Source organism: Sander vitreus, chromosome 22 (assembly GCF_031162955.1).
Source record: "Sander vitreus isolate 19-12246 chromosome 22, sanVit1, whole genome shotgun sequence".
NCBI classification, from domain to species: Eukaryota; Metazoa; Chordata; class Actinopteri; order Perciformes; family Percidae; genus Sander; species Sander vitreus.
In genome coordinates, this window is record NC_135876.1 from 13574113 (window position 1) to 13592903 (window position 18791).

General features: G+C 40.4%; 1 protein-coding gene across 2 annotated transcripts in view; it reads left to right on the top strand.

Moving 5' to 3' along the window:
- jph1a (junctophilin 1a) overlaps window positions 1–18791 on the top strand; it is a 29486-nt gene that overhangs the window by 9095 nt on the left and 1600 nt on the right. The window contains exon 4 of one of the 2 annotated variants that reach the window (XM_078280856.1): window positions 12434–12552. In XM_078280856.1, coding sequence (XP_078136982.1) covers window positions 12434–12552 — 119 coding nt within the window. Of the gene's footprint in view, window positions 1–10756; window positions 10840–12433; window positions 12553–18791 lie in introns of those variants that run through there. The other variant, XM_078280858.1, reaches the window with a different exon arrangement.

The following is an 18791-nucleotide window of genomic DNA, read 5'->3' on the forward strand; positions in this document are numbered from 1 at the left end:
CTCGGCTGTCCTCAATGAGGATGACCTCTCCTGCTCCAAATAGGGGCAGAGGAGCACTCGGGTTAATTTTTTTCGGTTTCTGTGCATGCATGTGTTTGATCTTAGTACTGGTGCCACCTCTTATAGAGTTGTTATGAAGTGGCGCCACACACCTTTCAAAAGTATGCCAAGTTTGTCCCTTTATGAAGTGACAAAATATACAGTAGCAACAGGGCACGGAGTGTACAGTAACTGCAACTGTGAGAAGGACTGCCAGCCATCTGAATCACGAGTCAGAGTAAAGCAAGCCACGACATGTCTCATATTTATCGCGATGTGATGGTGTGAGGTAACACAACATTTATTGCTGACAGAATTAAATGGTCACGCATCCAAATGCACACACACACACACACACACACACACACACACACACACAAGAAATAACTGGCCACATGTGCCTCATATTATCTATATCAGTAACATTAATGACCAGCGTCATTGCCAGCTTGTACATACGAAAGAGCTATAAATAATGTAGCTGAGCAGTTTTTAAATGACCCACAGTGAAATCAAATTACAGCATGTAATCATATTCTGTACTTCACCATGTTATCTTTATGGAAAGTCAGAGTTAGCAGCCTGCAAACATGTCAGTGGATGGAACCACAAGCGTACAACAATAATAAAACAACTAATTTTATGTCAAAGTAATGAAGGTGTTTCACTGTTATGCAGTAGACCAATAAAGGTGCATAAAACATAAACTTTAGAAACTTAGTTTGTTAGATTCTAGCTTTACTTGCGGCATGGCCCTATGGATGATAAAGGTTATTGGTCTGTCCACCACTTTGGTCCAGACTGAAATATCTAAAAACTATTGGGTGGATTGCCATGAAATTCATGTTGCATGTAGGTTACAGGAACACTGTATAGCCTCGCAGAGCCTCCAGCATGGCTGTGGACTTCTAGTCTTCTTGTCATTGAATTATTGCACAGCAGCCCTACTTGTAATCATTTACAGTTCAAAACATTAAGACAATTTAAAACACATATGAGGATATGTTACAAATCAGTGCATTGACCAGACAGAGGGGAGCAGATTACAATCTAGTAAAGGTTTATTCCTCATTGAGAAAAGACACATCACTTAGAACATATGACTAAAGCAGGATGCCTGATGCTGCTGTGGTTGTTACACATTATATCATGATGCAATACTACATTCCAGTGAATATGAATTATGGAGAAAGAAGTTGGAGAAAGAAAGAAATATTAAAACATTTTCAGAGTGAGAGTAAAAAGTTATTTTTCTCTCCATTCCTTTGTTAATATTTTTCCTCCCTGGTGGGAGATACTCGGAAGGCGAGAGGAAAACATTTTGGCAGAAATCAATGCTCGGCCTTGCATGTCCAGCAACATGAGTTTACACCAAAAGAGAAGGTTTGATGAAGGAAAGAAAGTGTGAAGAATCTACAGTTTATGTGTTGATGAAGGCTGGGATAGGCACATTTTTTACTTACACTTACACTGTATGAAAGCTTTGTTCCTGGGGGAGTAGAGGAGCATAGCCTGTGGGAAATGGCTGTGTGTAAATGTAAGTAGAGCGCTGGGATGTGTCGATAGCAGTGGTGATAGTAATTGGTTTCACCAACATGCCATTACACTGTGTGGCTGTGGCTTGTAATCTCTCTGAGATTGGCACATATTTCTACAGCTTCTCAGAAAGAGTGGGATGAGTCAGGCAGAGGGGGGAGTAGAGGGGGGAGTCATGTGTAGTCCAAGGCTGTTATAAAGAGGTAAACTCATGTAGTAGTTCACCTGTGATCATTCAAATTTAAAAGTACTCCTTGTACAGAAGGTTTACCTCCATTTCCTCCATAATCTTTCCTCGACTTAATTTATTTAAGACTGTGCTCCCTCCATATATTAAACAGTGAATGTGATTGTAGTATATCTACTTGTCTCTGTGTTAATTGTGTATAACAGCGGTTAATGAGAGTCTGTCAGTGGAGTGAGTTAGATATTGTGTTAAACACACTGTGATATGAGATTTACAGAAATAATGAGTGCTAGCGAGCTCTTTACATTTTTTTATATTGGTACAATGTGTATGTCAATGGCTCTAAAGTCTACTGATGAGCTGAATCCAGATAAAAGTCATTGATTTACAAGTCCATAACAATTAAATTATAATAAGTTGTGGGCTCTGCTAAAGGTGTTGCAGCTCAATATCAGGAAGAAATCCTTAATAACTGTCAATTCAGTGTAGGTTATGGCTATGCTTGACCTGTCTTGATTACTGGCAGGGAATTAACCTGTTAACTCCTCAAAATAGTGTCCACAGCATGCAGACTGTGGCTGTTGCAATGTCTATAAATAGATATGCACTGGAGAGGCAGAGCTTGCTTTCTTTTATTGTATTGTATTGTATTTTAAATACATCATCTTAACTGTCTGTTTTGTATTTTGGTGGCCTGTCAAGATGTTTGCTATGTAGACGTTTGCATATAGGGTGGTTGATATTAATGACATCTTCTATCACAGTCTTTGAATTTAATATTGCAATATTGTACAACATAGTGATTTAGGCAATTTATAGTAGCAATTTATTTCATTATTGATAAATCTGTTCATTATTTTCTCTATTAATCGTTTGGTTTATGTCGGAAAAATGACCATTACAATTTCCTAAAGCCCAAGTTGACATTTTCAAAAGTCTTGCTTTGTCTCACCAACAGTCAACAACCCAAATATATTCAGTTAACCATAGTCAAATACTCATGAAAATAGCAAATATTCAAATTTGCGAAGCTGGAAATTGGAGAATTTTGGCATTTAAAAAAAGGGCTCAAAACTATTCACTTTCAAAATTGTTGGCTTTTTTTTGTCGATCGACTAATTGAATAATAGTTGCAGCACTAATCAAGATAAATGAAATTCAGTTTAAAAGTGTGTGTATCGATAAAATGAAAATGTTTTTTAATGCAGAATTTAAAACAATCACATTGAAAATCACATTTTTCATCACATTGATGAAAAATGCTAAATGTCAATACTGCCATAAATCAGCTCACTGATGCACAGTACTATCAGCAATGGCCTAATAAAAGGATAGCTATCTAATTATGACTGGTATTGTCTTACAGTATATTCTTATATCAGCCAGGCCCATTCATACATAACATTAAATACATGTCATATCCACAGTCAACAGACATGAAATACCAGCTGTAATGTCTTTGAAATGCAAAAATAAAGAATGGTAGAAACAACAGATTTAGCCATTATAATTTAGTTGGCATCGGCTTATCTGAGGCCCAAAGTGAGTCTGTCATTTCAGTTTGTGTCGCCGGAAGCAACTCTTAAAATCTGTCCGGGTTTTTATATTGTACCTGCTACTGCAGCAGAGTGTCTTTAACCTCTGGATACTAATGTGCCCTGCTAAATCTGTTCAGCCACGCTGATTGGCTGGCTAGGCTGCTTTCACTCCAGATGTTCACGGATTGGATTATGGAATTATCACTTCTCTTGTTGATTCAGAGTATTGCTTTTCCACACTGACTGAATCCCTTCGTGAAGCATGCAACCACTCTTGTTATCCCATGCATAGTAGATACTGTATGTTTGGCCGTTTTCATAATGCATCTGTTTGGCTGTAAACATGGCTATGCAATGACGACTGTCACCTTTTCACAATAATCCACTGGATTATTGTAATGATGCAGAACTCAACCCATATATGGTTGCAGTTGCAGTCGATGACAGTAAAACATTTCATAATAGTTGGCTTTTTACTATCAGTGACAGGTCTTCCATTTAGCTCATGGAATAGCCATAAAACTTAAATGTGATGAAGATTACATCACAATTGTTCAGCTGTGGACCTAATGCTAATGCTCCTTTTGGCTTAGCACTGAAGAGGAAATTGAGGCTTGTGTGTATATGATTGTGTGTGTTTGTGTGCAGACAGTGGGGAGAATGGTAGCAGGAGATTGGAGGAGAGAGCACAGACCATAATTAAAACTATTCCTTAAGCTCAAGTGGTTGCTAGGCAATGTGACCTTTACTCGCACAGGTTCAGCGTCGGATGTTGAGCCTCGTAGTTAAATGAGACACACCATGGAGTGGCTGTTTGTGTGTCTGTGTGTGCGTGTTTCTCTGTACCTGCTTGTCCTTGTTTTCAGCCAAGTTGTAAACCTTTTAAAGTGTATTCACTCTGCCAAAGCACACTTAGATTTATCACATCTTATGTTATGTTTATGTGTGTGTATTATGTGTGTGTACGTGCAAGGGAGTGCAAGATTGTACCCATACAGTAGGCTGTAGTGTGGGTTTGTTCATTTGCAAATTCATTAATACAGGCCAGATGCCTGGTTGGACAGCTTGCTCAAGTGTCTCTGGTGGTTTCCATGGTTACTGCCTCACTGCCGTCATCATCGTGTCAGCCATTTGTTGATTTTCTTTATGAAGTAGTGGAGTGAAGAGGCGTTTTTAGTTCAACATGGTGTTTATTCATCCTTTTAAAGGCTTGAACAATGTGTCTGGTTCCAGTTGGTTATCAAAGATACAACACTACCAAGTCACCTCAGTGTGTCCTTTATTCTCACTGATTCCCAGTGGGTCTCATTATGGCATGTCTCACTTTCAACTTCTCATGCAGATTTGATGTGTGTGTGTGTGTGTGTGTGTGTGTGTGTGTGTGTGTGTGTGTGTGTGTGTGTGTGTGTGTGTGTGTGTGTGTGTGTGTGTGTGTGTGTGTGAGAGTAAATTAGAGTTAACACAGTAATTTGCATGAGAGGTAGCAATTTTTTCTAAGGTGTCGGTCAAAAGCTTTTGCATGTATGCATGTTTGGATGTGTATATGTTGTAGGTGTGTAATGTTTGCATAGTCGTGTGACAACATGTCTTGATCAGTAAAGTGCTGTGTGTGTCGGTGGGCACAGTATGTGTGTTGCAGCTTTTGAGTGTAAAAAAAGACAGATGCTGCCTGACAGAAACATAAAACCTGGACAATCTGGTCTTTAAAATCCTCATTTTTGTTTAGAATTTTGACTCAAGTGATGTTTTTTTTATTGAGTGTTTTGCTTCATTTCATTTTAGTGCTGAAACAATTAGTCAGTGTGTCAATTAGTCAATCAACAGAAAGTTAATCAACACAAATTTGAATAATTAATCAATTAAAGTCAAGCAAAAATGCCAAATATTCCTCTTTGTGTCATATCATTTTAAATTTGAAATCTTTGGACTCTGGAAAATTTCATAGGGTTAGGATGCACCTTTTTCTCCTGATACTGAATCGTAATCGTTTATGTGATGTAACATAAGGTCAGGGATCGCTGTGCTGCTAAAAACTGAGTCAGCTGCTCTCCAAGACTCAACGAACGTAGCGGAGACACTGAACGACATTTACAAAGAAACTGTATTTAACGTGAATTGGACATTGGTCTTCTCGCCAATACGCACATCATTTAATACAGATTTGGTTACCCTAACATTTTATAAATGAAACGATTAAGCGATAAATCAGAGAAATTGCCAATAACGAAAATAGTTACAAACCTAGTTCATTTTACTTATCATTTTGGATTTTCTATCTTTCTCTTCAGAGTTAGATTTGGAGTTAATCCAAAAAGGCCTTGTTCTTTCACCAGTACAATTTTGATTCAGTGTTGTTTCCACTACAGTGAACTGTGAACTATATTCAGTGATTGTAATTGGCAATAATTATATGAACTGCAAATCTCTAAAATGAGTAACATGTTAAATCCACTGCATATAGAAGTGTCCTTTAGCCTAATGTTTTCATTTTCGTTGTTGGTGGTGATTTTAAATTGCTAAGCTTTGTTTGGACAATACTAAGGCTTAAAAAGTGTACATTTGGGGTTGTATTGGCTTGATTGACAGGTGTCTCAGCTTTAATAGTTGCTGTTTCTTTCTCAGGATCGTCTGCCTACAGTAACAAAAACTAAGGCAACAGTAAAATCAAATCCAAGCTTCAAAACGTCACAGATACTACGTCCCTGTTTCCTTGCAGTGTATGGCTTAACCACCATCGCCCCCCTCTCTCTTTGTGTCATTAGCTCTATCAGCTGTGGCCATGTTTCACTAGAAGTGTTGACACAAAGAGCACAGAGCTGAGGTCTGAGTCCCTGCCATTGCCCTTCACCAAAACCAGAGGGATCATCTCAGCAAGGGATTCTGTGTCACTCTCTCAACACACCAATAAGGCGTCAGAAGAGAGCGTATCAGACCTTCAAACATAATGGTGCTCTAAACATGTACCACACAAACACATGCACAGTATTTATTATAATACAGTAATTCAGTAGTTTCTGAGTACCTATACACATTCACACACTTACATCCTGATACAGAGGCAGACACACACATGCTGTACCTGTAACCATGTGTTTTTGGATGAAGGCCAGGTGAGGTCTCAGTGGACGGTTCAGTGCAGAGCTCCTGAGTAGAGAACACCAGTGGGAGATTAGGTCTGTTTGTAATCCACAACCAAAAATGTAAGTAGAGTTTGGGGATTTTTTCCCCTATTTAATCAAAACGGATTCTACTCTTTCTTCTTCCCAGAAATGAAGTCTGTTTTCCTGCCAGTTCAGCCTTTGTATCATGAGTAAACACAATGTATTAAAATGGATTGTGTGTGTGTTTAAATCATTAAGATACAGATCAAAAATGACTCCATGGCATGAAATAATATTATAGTTTAGTTTTCACAAATTTATGAAAACATTTTTGGTAAATACGCTTACCATTTGCTTTCCTGCGAAGAGATGAGAAGACTGATACCACTCTCTGTACACTAAATATGAAGCTAGAGCCAGGAGACGGTTAGCTTAGCAGACTGATTTTGTTCAAAGTTAGTTGTAGCTAGTAGCTATAATGTAACATAGCATAAATCTGCAACCTGTTTTCAAATGGGGTTTTAGTACAACTAAAACAAAGAGATATCACTTGTTAATTAGTAAGATTAAGAGGTGCTGGTAGGTGAATTCATTTTAACCATCAGACAGATCCAAGCTTAGCTGTTTAGCTGCTTCTGCTCCTCGTCTTTATGCTAAGCTAAGCTAACCACCTGCTGGCTGTAGCTTCATATTTAGCATATAGACATGACAGAGTGCTATCAATCTCCTCATCCAATTCTCAGCAAGAAAACGACTATGTGTATTTCCCAAATAGTCGTTTCATTTAAGTTTGTCATACAGTGCCATGCATTTAGTAAAGATGTTTCCCTTCCTTGACACAGTGATGTCTTTCCCTCCTTACTATTTTCCTGCATCCTGCCTTATTCTTTCACTCTTCCAAGTGTTTTCCATATAGTTGCGCCACACACATTATTCAAGTGCCTGTTTTTTTGCTGGGGAAAGTTCAATAAGCCTAATTGATCTTAGAAGCTGCTTTTCTATTTTGGGCATGCATATATCTACTTTTACTGAATAGAGTAACAGGATATAAAAGCAGGGGAATGAGCCCAGAGCCCTAGCCTGCCAAACCACAAGGATGTCCTGAGATCTAAAATGCTTCAAGTACAGTACATGGCCATGCACACATATTCTCATTATACAGCATCATAGTTCTCTCTCTCTCTTCAGGATAAAGTTAGCTTATCTCATAATAACAGCCACTTCGTCTCCCATTTAAAGCCTCATTTGCTGTAGCCCTTGTCCCCTAGCACTACAGCCCCTGGTAATGTGAGCCCAGACCTCAACCCAGGAATAATTCCTGAATAATCTCAGAGTCGGTTTTAGCTAACCACTAATGGTGTTAGTCATGCTTGAGTAATCCTGAATTAGCACCAGCCAGGAATTCAATAGCAGGCCTGCACGGATATAAGAGATATGTGCAGGGCAGACTAAGTGCTAATTTGTTCAGACTTTCTGTGATGTTCTGTGCTGCTCTTTTGGACCTGGGGACAGTTTGGCTAAGATACAGGGCAGTAATTTCTGTTGATGTATAATATCCTTTCATGAGCAGATTTGTGCACTGAGAACAGGAGCATCACTGCCCAAATGGAGCATGATCTTGAAAAGTATATCTGTTGCTCTATAGTAGTAGTTAGCTCTTGGTCGTGGGCGATGAAAGAGAGTGATGGAGTTTAAAGGAAGATTGTTGAGTGCTGATGTTTACCCTGGGCAAAGTCAAGATTTATCTTCTCTCTTATTATATACTGTGCCAGTCAGCATTCCAGTTACCAGGGGGGCAGAGGGGTGGGGGGGACCAAGACACCAAGGGGGTGCAGAACTGTGTCAGCATATGTGAGGGAGATTCCTCAAATAGGCCATGGCCTGGGGAGTGATGGACTGAAGCTTCACTCTGGAAAATGTGCACACACAACACACAATCACACACAAACAGGCTCATAATACAGAAATACACATACTGTATTCTGCGGGAGGCCGAGGTATGAAAAACTTTAAAGGCAGATGCACTATGCCACATTGGAGTTGGGGTTTGAAATTAAACCCAACAGTAAAATTAGAGGGGCTGAGATGCATAACTCAGCAGTTCTAAATACCCAGGAGTCTTTAGAGGGTCTCATTCTATGCATCTCTCTCCAGCTCTGTCTCTCTGTATCTCCTTTCCATTTTCATACCTTTTTCTTGGTTTGTGTTTTTACTTTTCTCTCTTTGTTATTTTCCCACCCTCATCCTTTATCTCAAACACATACAGTAGACACACATTCCACAGAGAGAAATCACCGCATGGACTGCCAAACTGACTCAACACTTTTCACACAATTCACTTGTCACAGTAATGAACCATTGATCTCACCAGGCCTTCATCAATAGCATCTCTCAAGTGGGGCTTCAGTCCAAAAGGAATTGCTTCAAAGTCTCCTTTTACACTTTGTCCAAATATCTACAAACTCTGTGTGCGTGTGCGTGTGTGTGTGTGTGTGTGTGTGTGTGTGTGTGTGTGTGTGTGTGTGTGTGTGTGTGTGTGTGTGTGTGTGTGTGTGCTTGTTTAACTATATTCGTGGGGTCCAAAAACATGGAGTCCAGTATACTTGTGGGTGGGGCAAAAATGCTGGACCCCACAAGTTTAAAGGGCTGTTTGAGGGTTAAGACTTGGTTGTAGGATTAGGGATATAATTAGGCTAGGGTGAGGCTAAAGGTTAAGGTTAGGCATTTAGTTGTGATGGTTAAGGTTATGGTAAGGGGCTATGAAATACATTATGTCAATGACGGGTCCCCACAAAGATAGTGCCACAAACCTGTGTGTGTGTGTGTGTGTGTGTGTGTGTGTGTGTGTGTGTGTGTGTGTGCGTGCGTGCGTGCGCGTGTGTGTGTGTGTATGTGTGCGTGTGTGTGTGTGTGTGTGTGTGTGTGTGTGATATTTGCATTTGTGCCAGCAGGTGCATTTATGGATTCAAATACCTTGATTTGCTTGGACCCATCCCCAGCACTCATCCAGACAGGACCGCCTGCAGAGCCCCAAAACTAGACAGGAACAGGTGTTGCTTTATATTCAGAGACCGATCGGCTTCAAGTTTGGAGGGTGCAGACTGTCTGACAAGTTCTAAAACTTAAAACTTTTGCAAAGGTCAATCGTGAGCTTGCATACTGTTGTTTACCCAGACTTTTTTTTTTTGTCTTGAATGTGTGATGCATTACATAATTTGGCCTGAAAAATGTGTCTTCATGCGTGTTTCTGCACACTTTCAATGGGCTTTGCAAGCCAGAATCTCATAGGTAATTCATATTAAAGCTGCTACGCGCAATATTTTTACATTAACAATGGATCAATTAACTATGTGTAATGTGAAAGGGGTTGCTCGTAGTGACAAACCCACAGAGAAGTATCCCCTTACTCTGCAATTTCCCTCAGCTAAACAAACCTTTTTATCATCTTTCCACTCATTGTTTTGGTTTTACAGCCGCAGCTGTTTTGATTCACTCTCACAACTCTCATCTGCGATGCTTTTAATCACTTGAGGCAGCTTTTTTCAATGAAAAGGCTCTGATAAACTCACTGTACGTGACCTGCCCAGCACTGACACAGCACAGACACAGTTAGCAACTAGCTGGCGAACAGATTTAATAACTAAAATTAGCTAATGTGAATATTGGACTATAATATGTCAATGTTGTGTACAGCTTGTTGCACTGCCCCCAAGTGGACAAAAAATAAATCATTGCAAATGTAACAGTCCGTTAGTTTGATTAAAAGATTAAATTGTCCGACGCCTTGAAGAAAACCAACCAACCTTTTCGTCTCTACGCTCCACATGCCCATGTTTTCTCGCCTTTTGTTTCACTCTTGTTCCACTGCTCTATAACGCCTCTACTCCCATCATTCTCTGTCTGTCACCTCCCACCACCAGACATCCTGTCTGTGAACAGTCCACATCGCTTCCTGTGTCTGCCCATGACTTTATGCCCACTCTACCTAAAGGGAACTGTTAAGATCCTTAGGATATGTCATGGGCACGCTATACATTCATGGCTCCTTTCATTTGCCTGCACATTTCACACATTTCAGAAATAGAAGCATGTACTGTATGTCCTTGTGGAAGCATGTGTGGATGTCTACGGTATACATGTCAGTGGTGTGATGTAACTGGAATGCTTTAATGTCAGTTTTTAACAAGGAAGTGCTTTTAAGTAAGATCGTGAAGCTGCTTTTAGTGAAGCTGCTTTTAGTGAAGCTGCTTTTAGCCCCACCGGTGAAATTCCTACGTGTTTGTAATAACTCATGGCAAGAAGCAAAGCATTGTGTGATATACTTATAATTTCTTAAATCTTATTTTTATCTGCAGCTGGTCAGTGTTTTCCAGAGGCTGTAAACACAGCCTGAGTGTGTCCTTTGTCTGTGGGTGATGCAGGGACTTATTTCTGGAGAGGAAACGGTCAGTCTCTCCCGCCAGCATATGGCTCCTCATGCATTTTAATGTCTCACTGTCCCAATCCGTCAAAAACAGGACAGCCCAAAGTCCAAGGACAGAGAAGTATAGTCTGATATAGAGACATCTGTCTTTTGAGGTCACACTTTACAAAGACAGAGGGAGTGAGGGGAGGAGTAAGGATGAGGAGATGCAGCATCAATAGACAGATAAAGAAGGTTCGGGGAAAAAACAGGAACATTGATTGAAAGAGAGAAGGGATAGTGAAGGAAAGAGGGAGAGGGAGATGGATGAGTGGGGTTAAGCAGGGCACAAGGCACAGCTGTCAATACTTAGAGTGATACTTGGACAACCCATCTGGATCTGGTCATGTTAGTTGTTCATACATTAAGTGACTAATCCACTGGCTATAACTAATGCGTTTCATATTGTTGCATAATTAGGTCTTTTTTGAAGGGAGTCTGGTGGCAGCAGTGGTTGTAAAATCCTCCCTCGCCAGTGCATATACTCTTTATAGTTCTTTGTTTGCATGTGCACAAGCATTTATTTTTATTGATTTACATTATTTATTTCATGTACAGTATCTTTCAGTGGAGTTTTCAAGGGATTTGTAAAGCAAGTCACCCCCAGGCCTCTGTCTGTCTCACCATGGTACACTCCCATAATACCTCTCAGTGCTAATGCTATGCCCACATTGATTCCAGAATGTATTACCATTGCCTTTTGGTTTTCAGCAGCATAGTATAATAGATGTGGATGCAGGTTTTGCCCATGGTGGTATTACAGTAAGGCATGTCTACGTATTGATGTCATTACAATGTCACTTTTTTTCACTGTAGATGAAGGTTTATAGAGTAGGTTTCAAAACTTTCAAAACCTTCCGTAGAAGAAGATCTATGAAATTTAGTTAAAAAAAAAAAACTTTTATTTATTACTGTAATGTATTTATTAGCTTTATACCTTATTCTGTCAACTAAAATTATAATTTTTTTTGGTGCTGACTGGCATGGGATTCAAGCGTCCACTACACCACCTGCTGTTTATACATGATATGATATATGATGTGTTAACGTGTGTGTGTGTGTGTGTGTGTGTGTGTGTGTGTGTGTGTGTGTGTGTGTGTGTGTGTGTGTGTGTGTGTGTGTGTGTGTGTGTGTGTGTGTGGGTGGGTGTGCCCTTTGGGCACTGCTCCTGTGTGCAGTGCTCCAGACTGGATTATGGTCTTGCTTGAATGTGGCTGCGCTCCATTTGGAAAATCAGGATTTGGAGATTTGAGATAGAAGCACAAGGGGAGGTGTTATGTTATCCCCAAGAGGAACATGCTAAGTGATACAGCTCAAAGATGAGGAGGAGGAGGGAGGGATGGAGGGTCAGAGGAGCGAGAAAAGAGAAAAAGATAGTAGAGGGAAGCCGATGATGATGTAAGTGTCATGGGTAAAATGGTAGCATGCAGACACAGACCAGTAAACTAGCTGTTTGTGTATGTTTCTATGTATCTACCATACTTCCTTCAGACATGGTGGTTTCCATTCTCTTTATGTCCTACTTCAGAGTTACCTTGCAACTCTAATATTGTCTCTTTGTTTTTTCCAGAACGGCCCATGCCAGGACAAAAAGCGAGGCTGCAGACCAGGCCGCCATCTCTGCTGTGCATGACTCAGAAATTGCCAGGGCGGTTGCTAGGGAGCTCTCCCCCAACTTTTACCAACCAGGTAACCTTCAACAAACAGCCTTCAACACATTTCTGATATTTTAAAGCGTGTTCCTAGTGGACATCACACAGCCTTAGCAGGGATACGTGTCTAGATACTTTCCCACTGTCTGAATGTGAAAGAAACACTCGGAATCAGGTGCACTGAGGGGGTTAGGGAGGTCAAAATACAATACTTTAGACAAGACTATATTTTAAGTGGCTATATTTCCATAAACCTTTGGCTGGCTATGCATGCAAACAAGGTTTTACACAAGGTTTTCAGACAGGGTCTTGACTGACCCAGAGATGAAGTCGCAGTCCTTGCTAAGATTGTCGCTGAGGCCTGGAGGGGGGCCTTTAACACATGAGTGGTCACCCCAGACAGTGGGACATTTACCCAGCCAAGCTATTGTAAAATCCCCCCTTTAACTCCACTTTATCTTTTTTTTTTAGCTACACCCATCTTGAGCAACCCATTTGTCCATTCAATCCATGTTTTTAGGAATTGGGTAACTGGTAAGAGGTTGGGTACTTTGTATGAATAATGATGTTTGCACAGTTTTAGAGTTGTTTACACAGGCTGTGTCTGAGTCAGTAATGAGCTTGTTGTGGGCGAACAAAAGTGTAGGTTTCGGTGTACCAGGACTGTAACCGAAGACTAGAGAAGTATTGAGGATGACTTCTGACACCACAATTGGGGGCCTGCGTGTGTAGAGGCTGCTTTGTAGCAGGGAACTGTATTCTGGATGGAAGCCTAGTTTTTGCTCTCAAAGGCCTGTTGTAACAACTCAGAGATACTTGCTGAAATGTTTCTGTTCTTTTAGTTTTTCAGATCATATCAAACTTGTGCTTTAGTGGAGTGTAGAAATGTCTCGCAGGTATAGTATGTGTGCGGAGGTCGAAGAAATCTGCTGCTTCCAATACCAAGTAGTTCTCATCTTTTCTCTGCTTGGAGGTTTAACAGTCACACTGCCATACTATACAGCAGTTCACAGCTTTGGGTGTGTCAGCTCAACTCTGTTTAGTCCATTTACAAGGTAAGCTGAGTTTAACAAGGCAAGACATATAATACTACACAAACAGTGAGGGGTACCGATCGTTTTTTGTCAAAGAGGTGGGGTCAGAGGTGAAACACAAGGGCACAAAGAGGGCAACATCACAAAAGAGTGAGTTTTTAATGTAGCATTACCTTATTGTTTTCCCTTCTTGGATTTTCAAAGAGCAGATTTAGACAATTTTTTGTCTAAATTTAACATGTTACCTTAAGAGAGAGCATTCATCTACTAACCAGATAAGGCAGTATTTGGTTATAAGTTTTGTAAGAATTTCAACGAAGCAACCTCATAAATTGAATTAATTTGAAATTGTTCTTCAGCCATCATTTGGATGAATAGGAGTGCCAGAAGAACCATGTCATACCTTTTTTTTGTTCATTTTTATTTACAGTGTAAGATCTATACTAGCCTTGCCTCTTCCACTGTTTGTAATATATTTAGGCCTAAAAGTTAGCCGACCTTGGGCCCTTGCCAAAAGCCACCACAAAATAGTGGGTGACAAATAGATTGACAATAGGACCCATTCAAGCACGTCCCCCCACTAAGCCGCAGAAATGGCCAGCCCAGGCCAGAGACATCCTGCGGCTTGTTTGTGTTGTGGAAAACGGCGATCATGCTTGGCAGGCCGAGTGATCACCGGGTTCACAAGTCTGCGCGGAGAGTGTCCTTGCCTTATAAGTCAGATCATGAATGAGAAAATGGGCAACGTCATAATATTGCGCAGAGCGACATCTGAGCCGCAGGGTTTAAACATTCAGTTACGTAAGCGTGAAGCCAGACAGGAGCCTGCAATCCCATTTTATTTCTAGTTTAGGAAAGTTTTAGTTTACATAAGTTATTATATAATTTAGGTTCTTCCAGAATATGGTACTATTTGTGGGTTTGTTGCTGGTGGCAGGTTTCCCCTATTTGCAGTTTTCTGACAAAATGACCGCCACTGTTAACCTCAACGCAAAAATGTACTGTGTTAAACTATTCCAAGTCAGTGTAAAATCCAGTTTCTTTTAACTTGAGTGCCTACCATTAGACAGAACTTGTGTGACTTTCCTAAACTAATCTGCTTTGCTTCCTCAATGTCTACCTCTACAGTGGAAATATTCCAACTTACCCCCATCCCACAGCTTCTAATAAGTCCTCTAGAGTAACAACCAGGGAGTCTAAACCCCTTGTTGTTTGTAATTGGCATTTCAGACTCATAGCAGATTATCACCCAGATTGGGAGTCTGTATTTCAAAAGAGAAGAAAGGGTCACAGGGAATACAACCCTGACCTTTATGATTGGTTCACACACAGCACCCTGGAGGGGGAGCAGCAAGGGTTAGCTAGGCGTGGTCTGTGTCGTGACGTTAATTGGGCTATATTTGGTGCCAATGGGTGCTCACTGTGGTCTAATGGAGACATAGCTGAAATCCTTATGCACTGAGAGGAGCTTGGCCCTGCAGTCGCCCCTCTCCAGGGCTGACACAGAGCAGCTGCTCCTTCCTTCAGCAGGTCACCAGTTGAGTGTGTGTGTGTGTGTGTGTGTGTGTGTGTGTGTGTGTGTGTGTGTGTGTGTGTGTTTCTGTGTGCGTGTGTGTGTGTGTGTGTGTGTGTGTGGGGGGCAGCAGGGATCCCACACCGCTCCTGTTTGACCCAGTCAAGGTACACTTGGACCAGGTGGAACCATAATAGCCAGGACCTGTCAGGGCTGAAAAGCAAACATGAGCAGGTGCTGCTTTACATTCATAGCAGCAGGTGTAGTGGAGTAACTTTTAAGACAGTAGTTCAGCTGAAGTTCCAAGTTATGCACCAACTTCTTTCAAGGATATAGCCTATCAGTTATTTTAGGATACCATGATCTGATCCTTTTCAAATTTCAAAAGCATTTTTTGGAGAAAGAAAAGTGGATCAGATTTGTATGAAAAGCAAACTTCCCAAAAACATTTTGTTTAAAAATGGTTCCCAATCCTGTGGCTGGTTTGGCTCAGTTGGTAGAGCAGGTGCACATGTACATAGAGGAGGTTTATGCCTCGACGCAGAGGTCCAGGATTCGAGTCCAACCTGTGATGATTTCCTGCATGTTTTCCCCCTTTCTCATCTAGCTGTCCTGTGCATTAAAGGTGAAAAAAACCCAAAAATAATCTTTAAAAAATGGTTCCCAATGTAAGTGAGTGTGTTTACATGCTCATTACTAGCCCAGTTTTGAGCCTTATCATGGTTTTGATCATTATCACTACTACTGTAGTCTGCACGTAAATACCCCCTATGTAACAGAAGCGGAAGTAATCTGGCTAAACAATGCCAGCTCCCCCCAGCCCATCTGCCAGTGTGAGTAGGTGGAAGAAAGAGAAAATCTGTCATGAATATTAAATATAACTTTAGACTTATACATGTATAACATGGTATATCAATATAAGTGTGAACTAAATGCATAATAAACAAAGAACACAAACCAGGAACATGCCCTACCACTTGGAAGACATGCTATTATATCTGATGTATAAAAAGCAAATAGTTTGCCTTAGGAAATGTATATTTCTGTCCCCGTAGACTGCTCTGTGCATCTGACAAAGATGTAAAGGCAAAGCAGCAACCAAGACCTGTCATCATTCATAGCAACAACAGCCTTTGGCCAGTGTTTGATTGTCATCGAAAACAGTATTTAAATGGTGAAAATAGATATTTCAGGATGAATACCCTTTCAACTCTGGGGTTTATCACATTATATTACAAAGTATATGCTACGGTCCCCATATAAATCTTCCAGGATGAAGCACAATGGCAACCGATGTGATAACGACACACACCGCGTGTGTGTGTCAGCTCGTGTTTTGCCAAGAGCGCACTGGAGCAGAAAATGTGCTGTGGATGAACATGAAGAATAGACGAAACCTTGGCCATTTGGGTAATTGAGTCCCAGTATATGTTCCAGCTGACCTGGCAGGATTCCTTGGAGTACATCTAATAAATCTTCACTCACTCATCACAACAACATCTACACATGTTAAAGTATCTACAAAAGAACCACAAGTAATTTGATTAATCAAAGTAAAATTATAGTGTTGAAACACACACACAAATGCATGTTCATCAGGTTTTGGAGTCGTTGTGGAAGTAGTTTTAAATGACTGCCAGTGTTGCACTTCTATGTAAGTATGAGGCTAAGGGTCATTTTAGTAGCAAGAACCATTCAGAAAATGCCTGGAACCCCTCGCAGGAATCTGTCCCCAAACAGAGTAAAACTGTCCACCCACCTACGAAGCCCCAACTCTTATTGAGTTATGGTGTGAAATTAAGCTCGGCGGATATATTAAGCCCCGCAGATGTTCAAATGCCCCCCACCCCAATCTCTTTGTAGTGGGTCTCATTGGTTGTGGCGGTTATGAAACAAATTAGAAATGCCACGCAGCTGACAATTACTTTGGGCTTATGAGCGCTTAGGCCCAAAAAATTCTGTGATAAGGCCGTTTATGCTGATATGGGATTGGATACACTTGGAGTTGATGTTTGCACAATTGTTCCTGGAGGGGATAAGTGTCAAATCTAAATCAATATGATATATTTTCCATTGAATTACAGTGCCATACTTAATAGGTGACATGCATATAAGAGGCGACTTGTAAATCCTTTAGATTGATTTCTAAGATTAAGCCATTTTTAAACAGTCAATACTGAACACAGCAACATGAACACTAAAATAAAATTAAAATCACATCACCTTATGCTGACTATGTATGTATTATCTGTAGTGGGGGTGAAAAGGAGTGAAAAACAAGCAAAACAGTATTTCCTTCTACTTAAAAAATAAATTAAATCGATTGTCTATAATTTCTAGATTTATTTCTCTCTATTTCAAATTGGCTATATGGGATACAGAGGATCCTTCTCTGCTCATACCATCTGATGTACTTCAAACAAAGCGGCATTGTCCCTCTTTTAGTCACTCTGACACCGTCTAATTTAGGCGAAGGGGAAAAAAACAGGCAAACAAAGAGCCTCATGTCTCTATTTAATTTTAATTCAGTACAGAACAAAGGGTCAGATAAAGTGTCATTTTTCTTGCATGCAAAAAGGCATTTTCATTCAGATTAAGGAGCTTTTGTCCAGACATTAGAGGACGTAATGTCTATAATGAAAATTAAAAGCATATAGTTAAAAGAGGAGTGCACATTTAGTCTAGTTGCAGTAGTATTCATCTTTAGACTATCTGTGTCCACTAACCCATCACCTCACTGTATAAACTCCTGATGGAGAGAAACCGTATGAGCTTCCCCTGACAAATAAGAGGCCTCACTGCACCTTGAGGTCGACTCTCTTTATCTGTACAGCCATGTTGGTTGGATGCTGAGAATCAACGTGACAAGGGCCTTTCCAGCAAAACAAAATACTGATAAAAGAGAATGGCTGATGATACAGATGAGCCTGCTGAGGAGGCTTCCTTTGTGAAATGGTGTTTGTGCCCCTGCATTAATCAGTCTTTTTCACCCTGTCTCCCCCAGTCTTTGCAGAATGATTGCATATATATTGTTGATTCATGAATATTCTAACTGTGCTTAGGGCCAGGTCTAATTTAAATGTAGCTTGCGGTGGAACTCTACAGTCAGGCAGGATCGATAGCAAATTAAGAGTGCCCCTCTGTTATAATTATGCATATGCATACGTTATAATCATATATGTATGAGCTAGGCAGGTGTTTGTGCCTCTCATGTATCATCATTATATTCAAGCCACAGAGCTACATTATTGTTTTTCTGAGGTAAATCCCTGGTTATCTTTGAAACCCCAAGAAATTTAGAAAGCTACACTTACCACAGTTTTGAAAAAAGAATAATAATGCTTATTTGTGTTCTTGCTGAGAGTGAGACGAGAACACTACAGCCTGCATCTGGTTAGCTTATCACAAAGACTGGAAATGGCTGGCCTGGCTTTGCCCAAAAGTTACAAAATCTACCTACCAGCACCTCGAAAGCTTGCTAATTAACACGTTATATGTAGTGTGCAAGATATAAAATGTTAAGTAGTGAGCTTTAGAGGTGCTGGTAGGCTGATTTTTACCATTGAACAGAGCCATGTTAGCATTTTCTCATTTCCATTCTTGTTTCTAAGTTAAGCTGGCTGCTGGTGTTAACGTCATATTTACTTTTCAGATTTGAGAATGGTATCAATCTTTTCATCTAATTTTTGTCAATTTCCCAAAAAGTTCTCTTTAAAAACACATCTGATT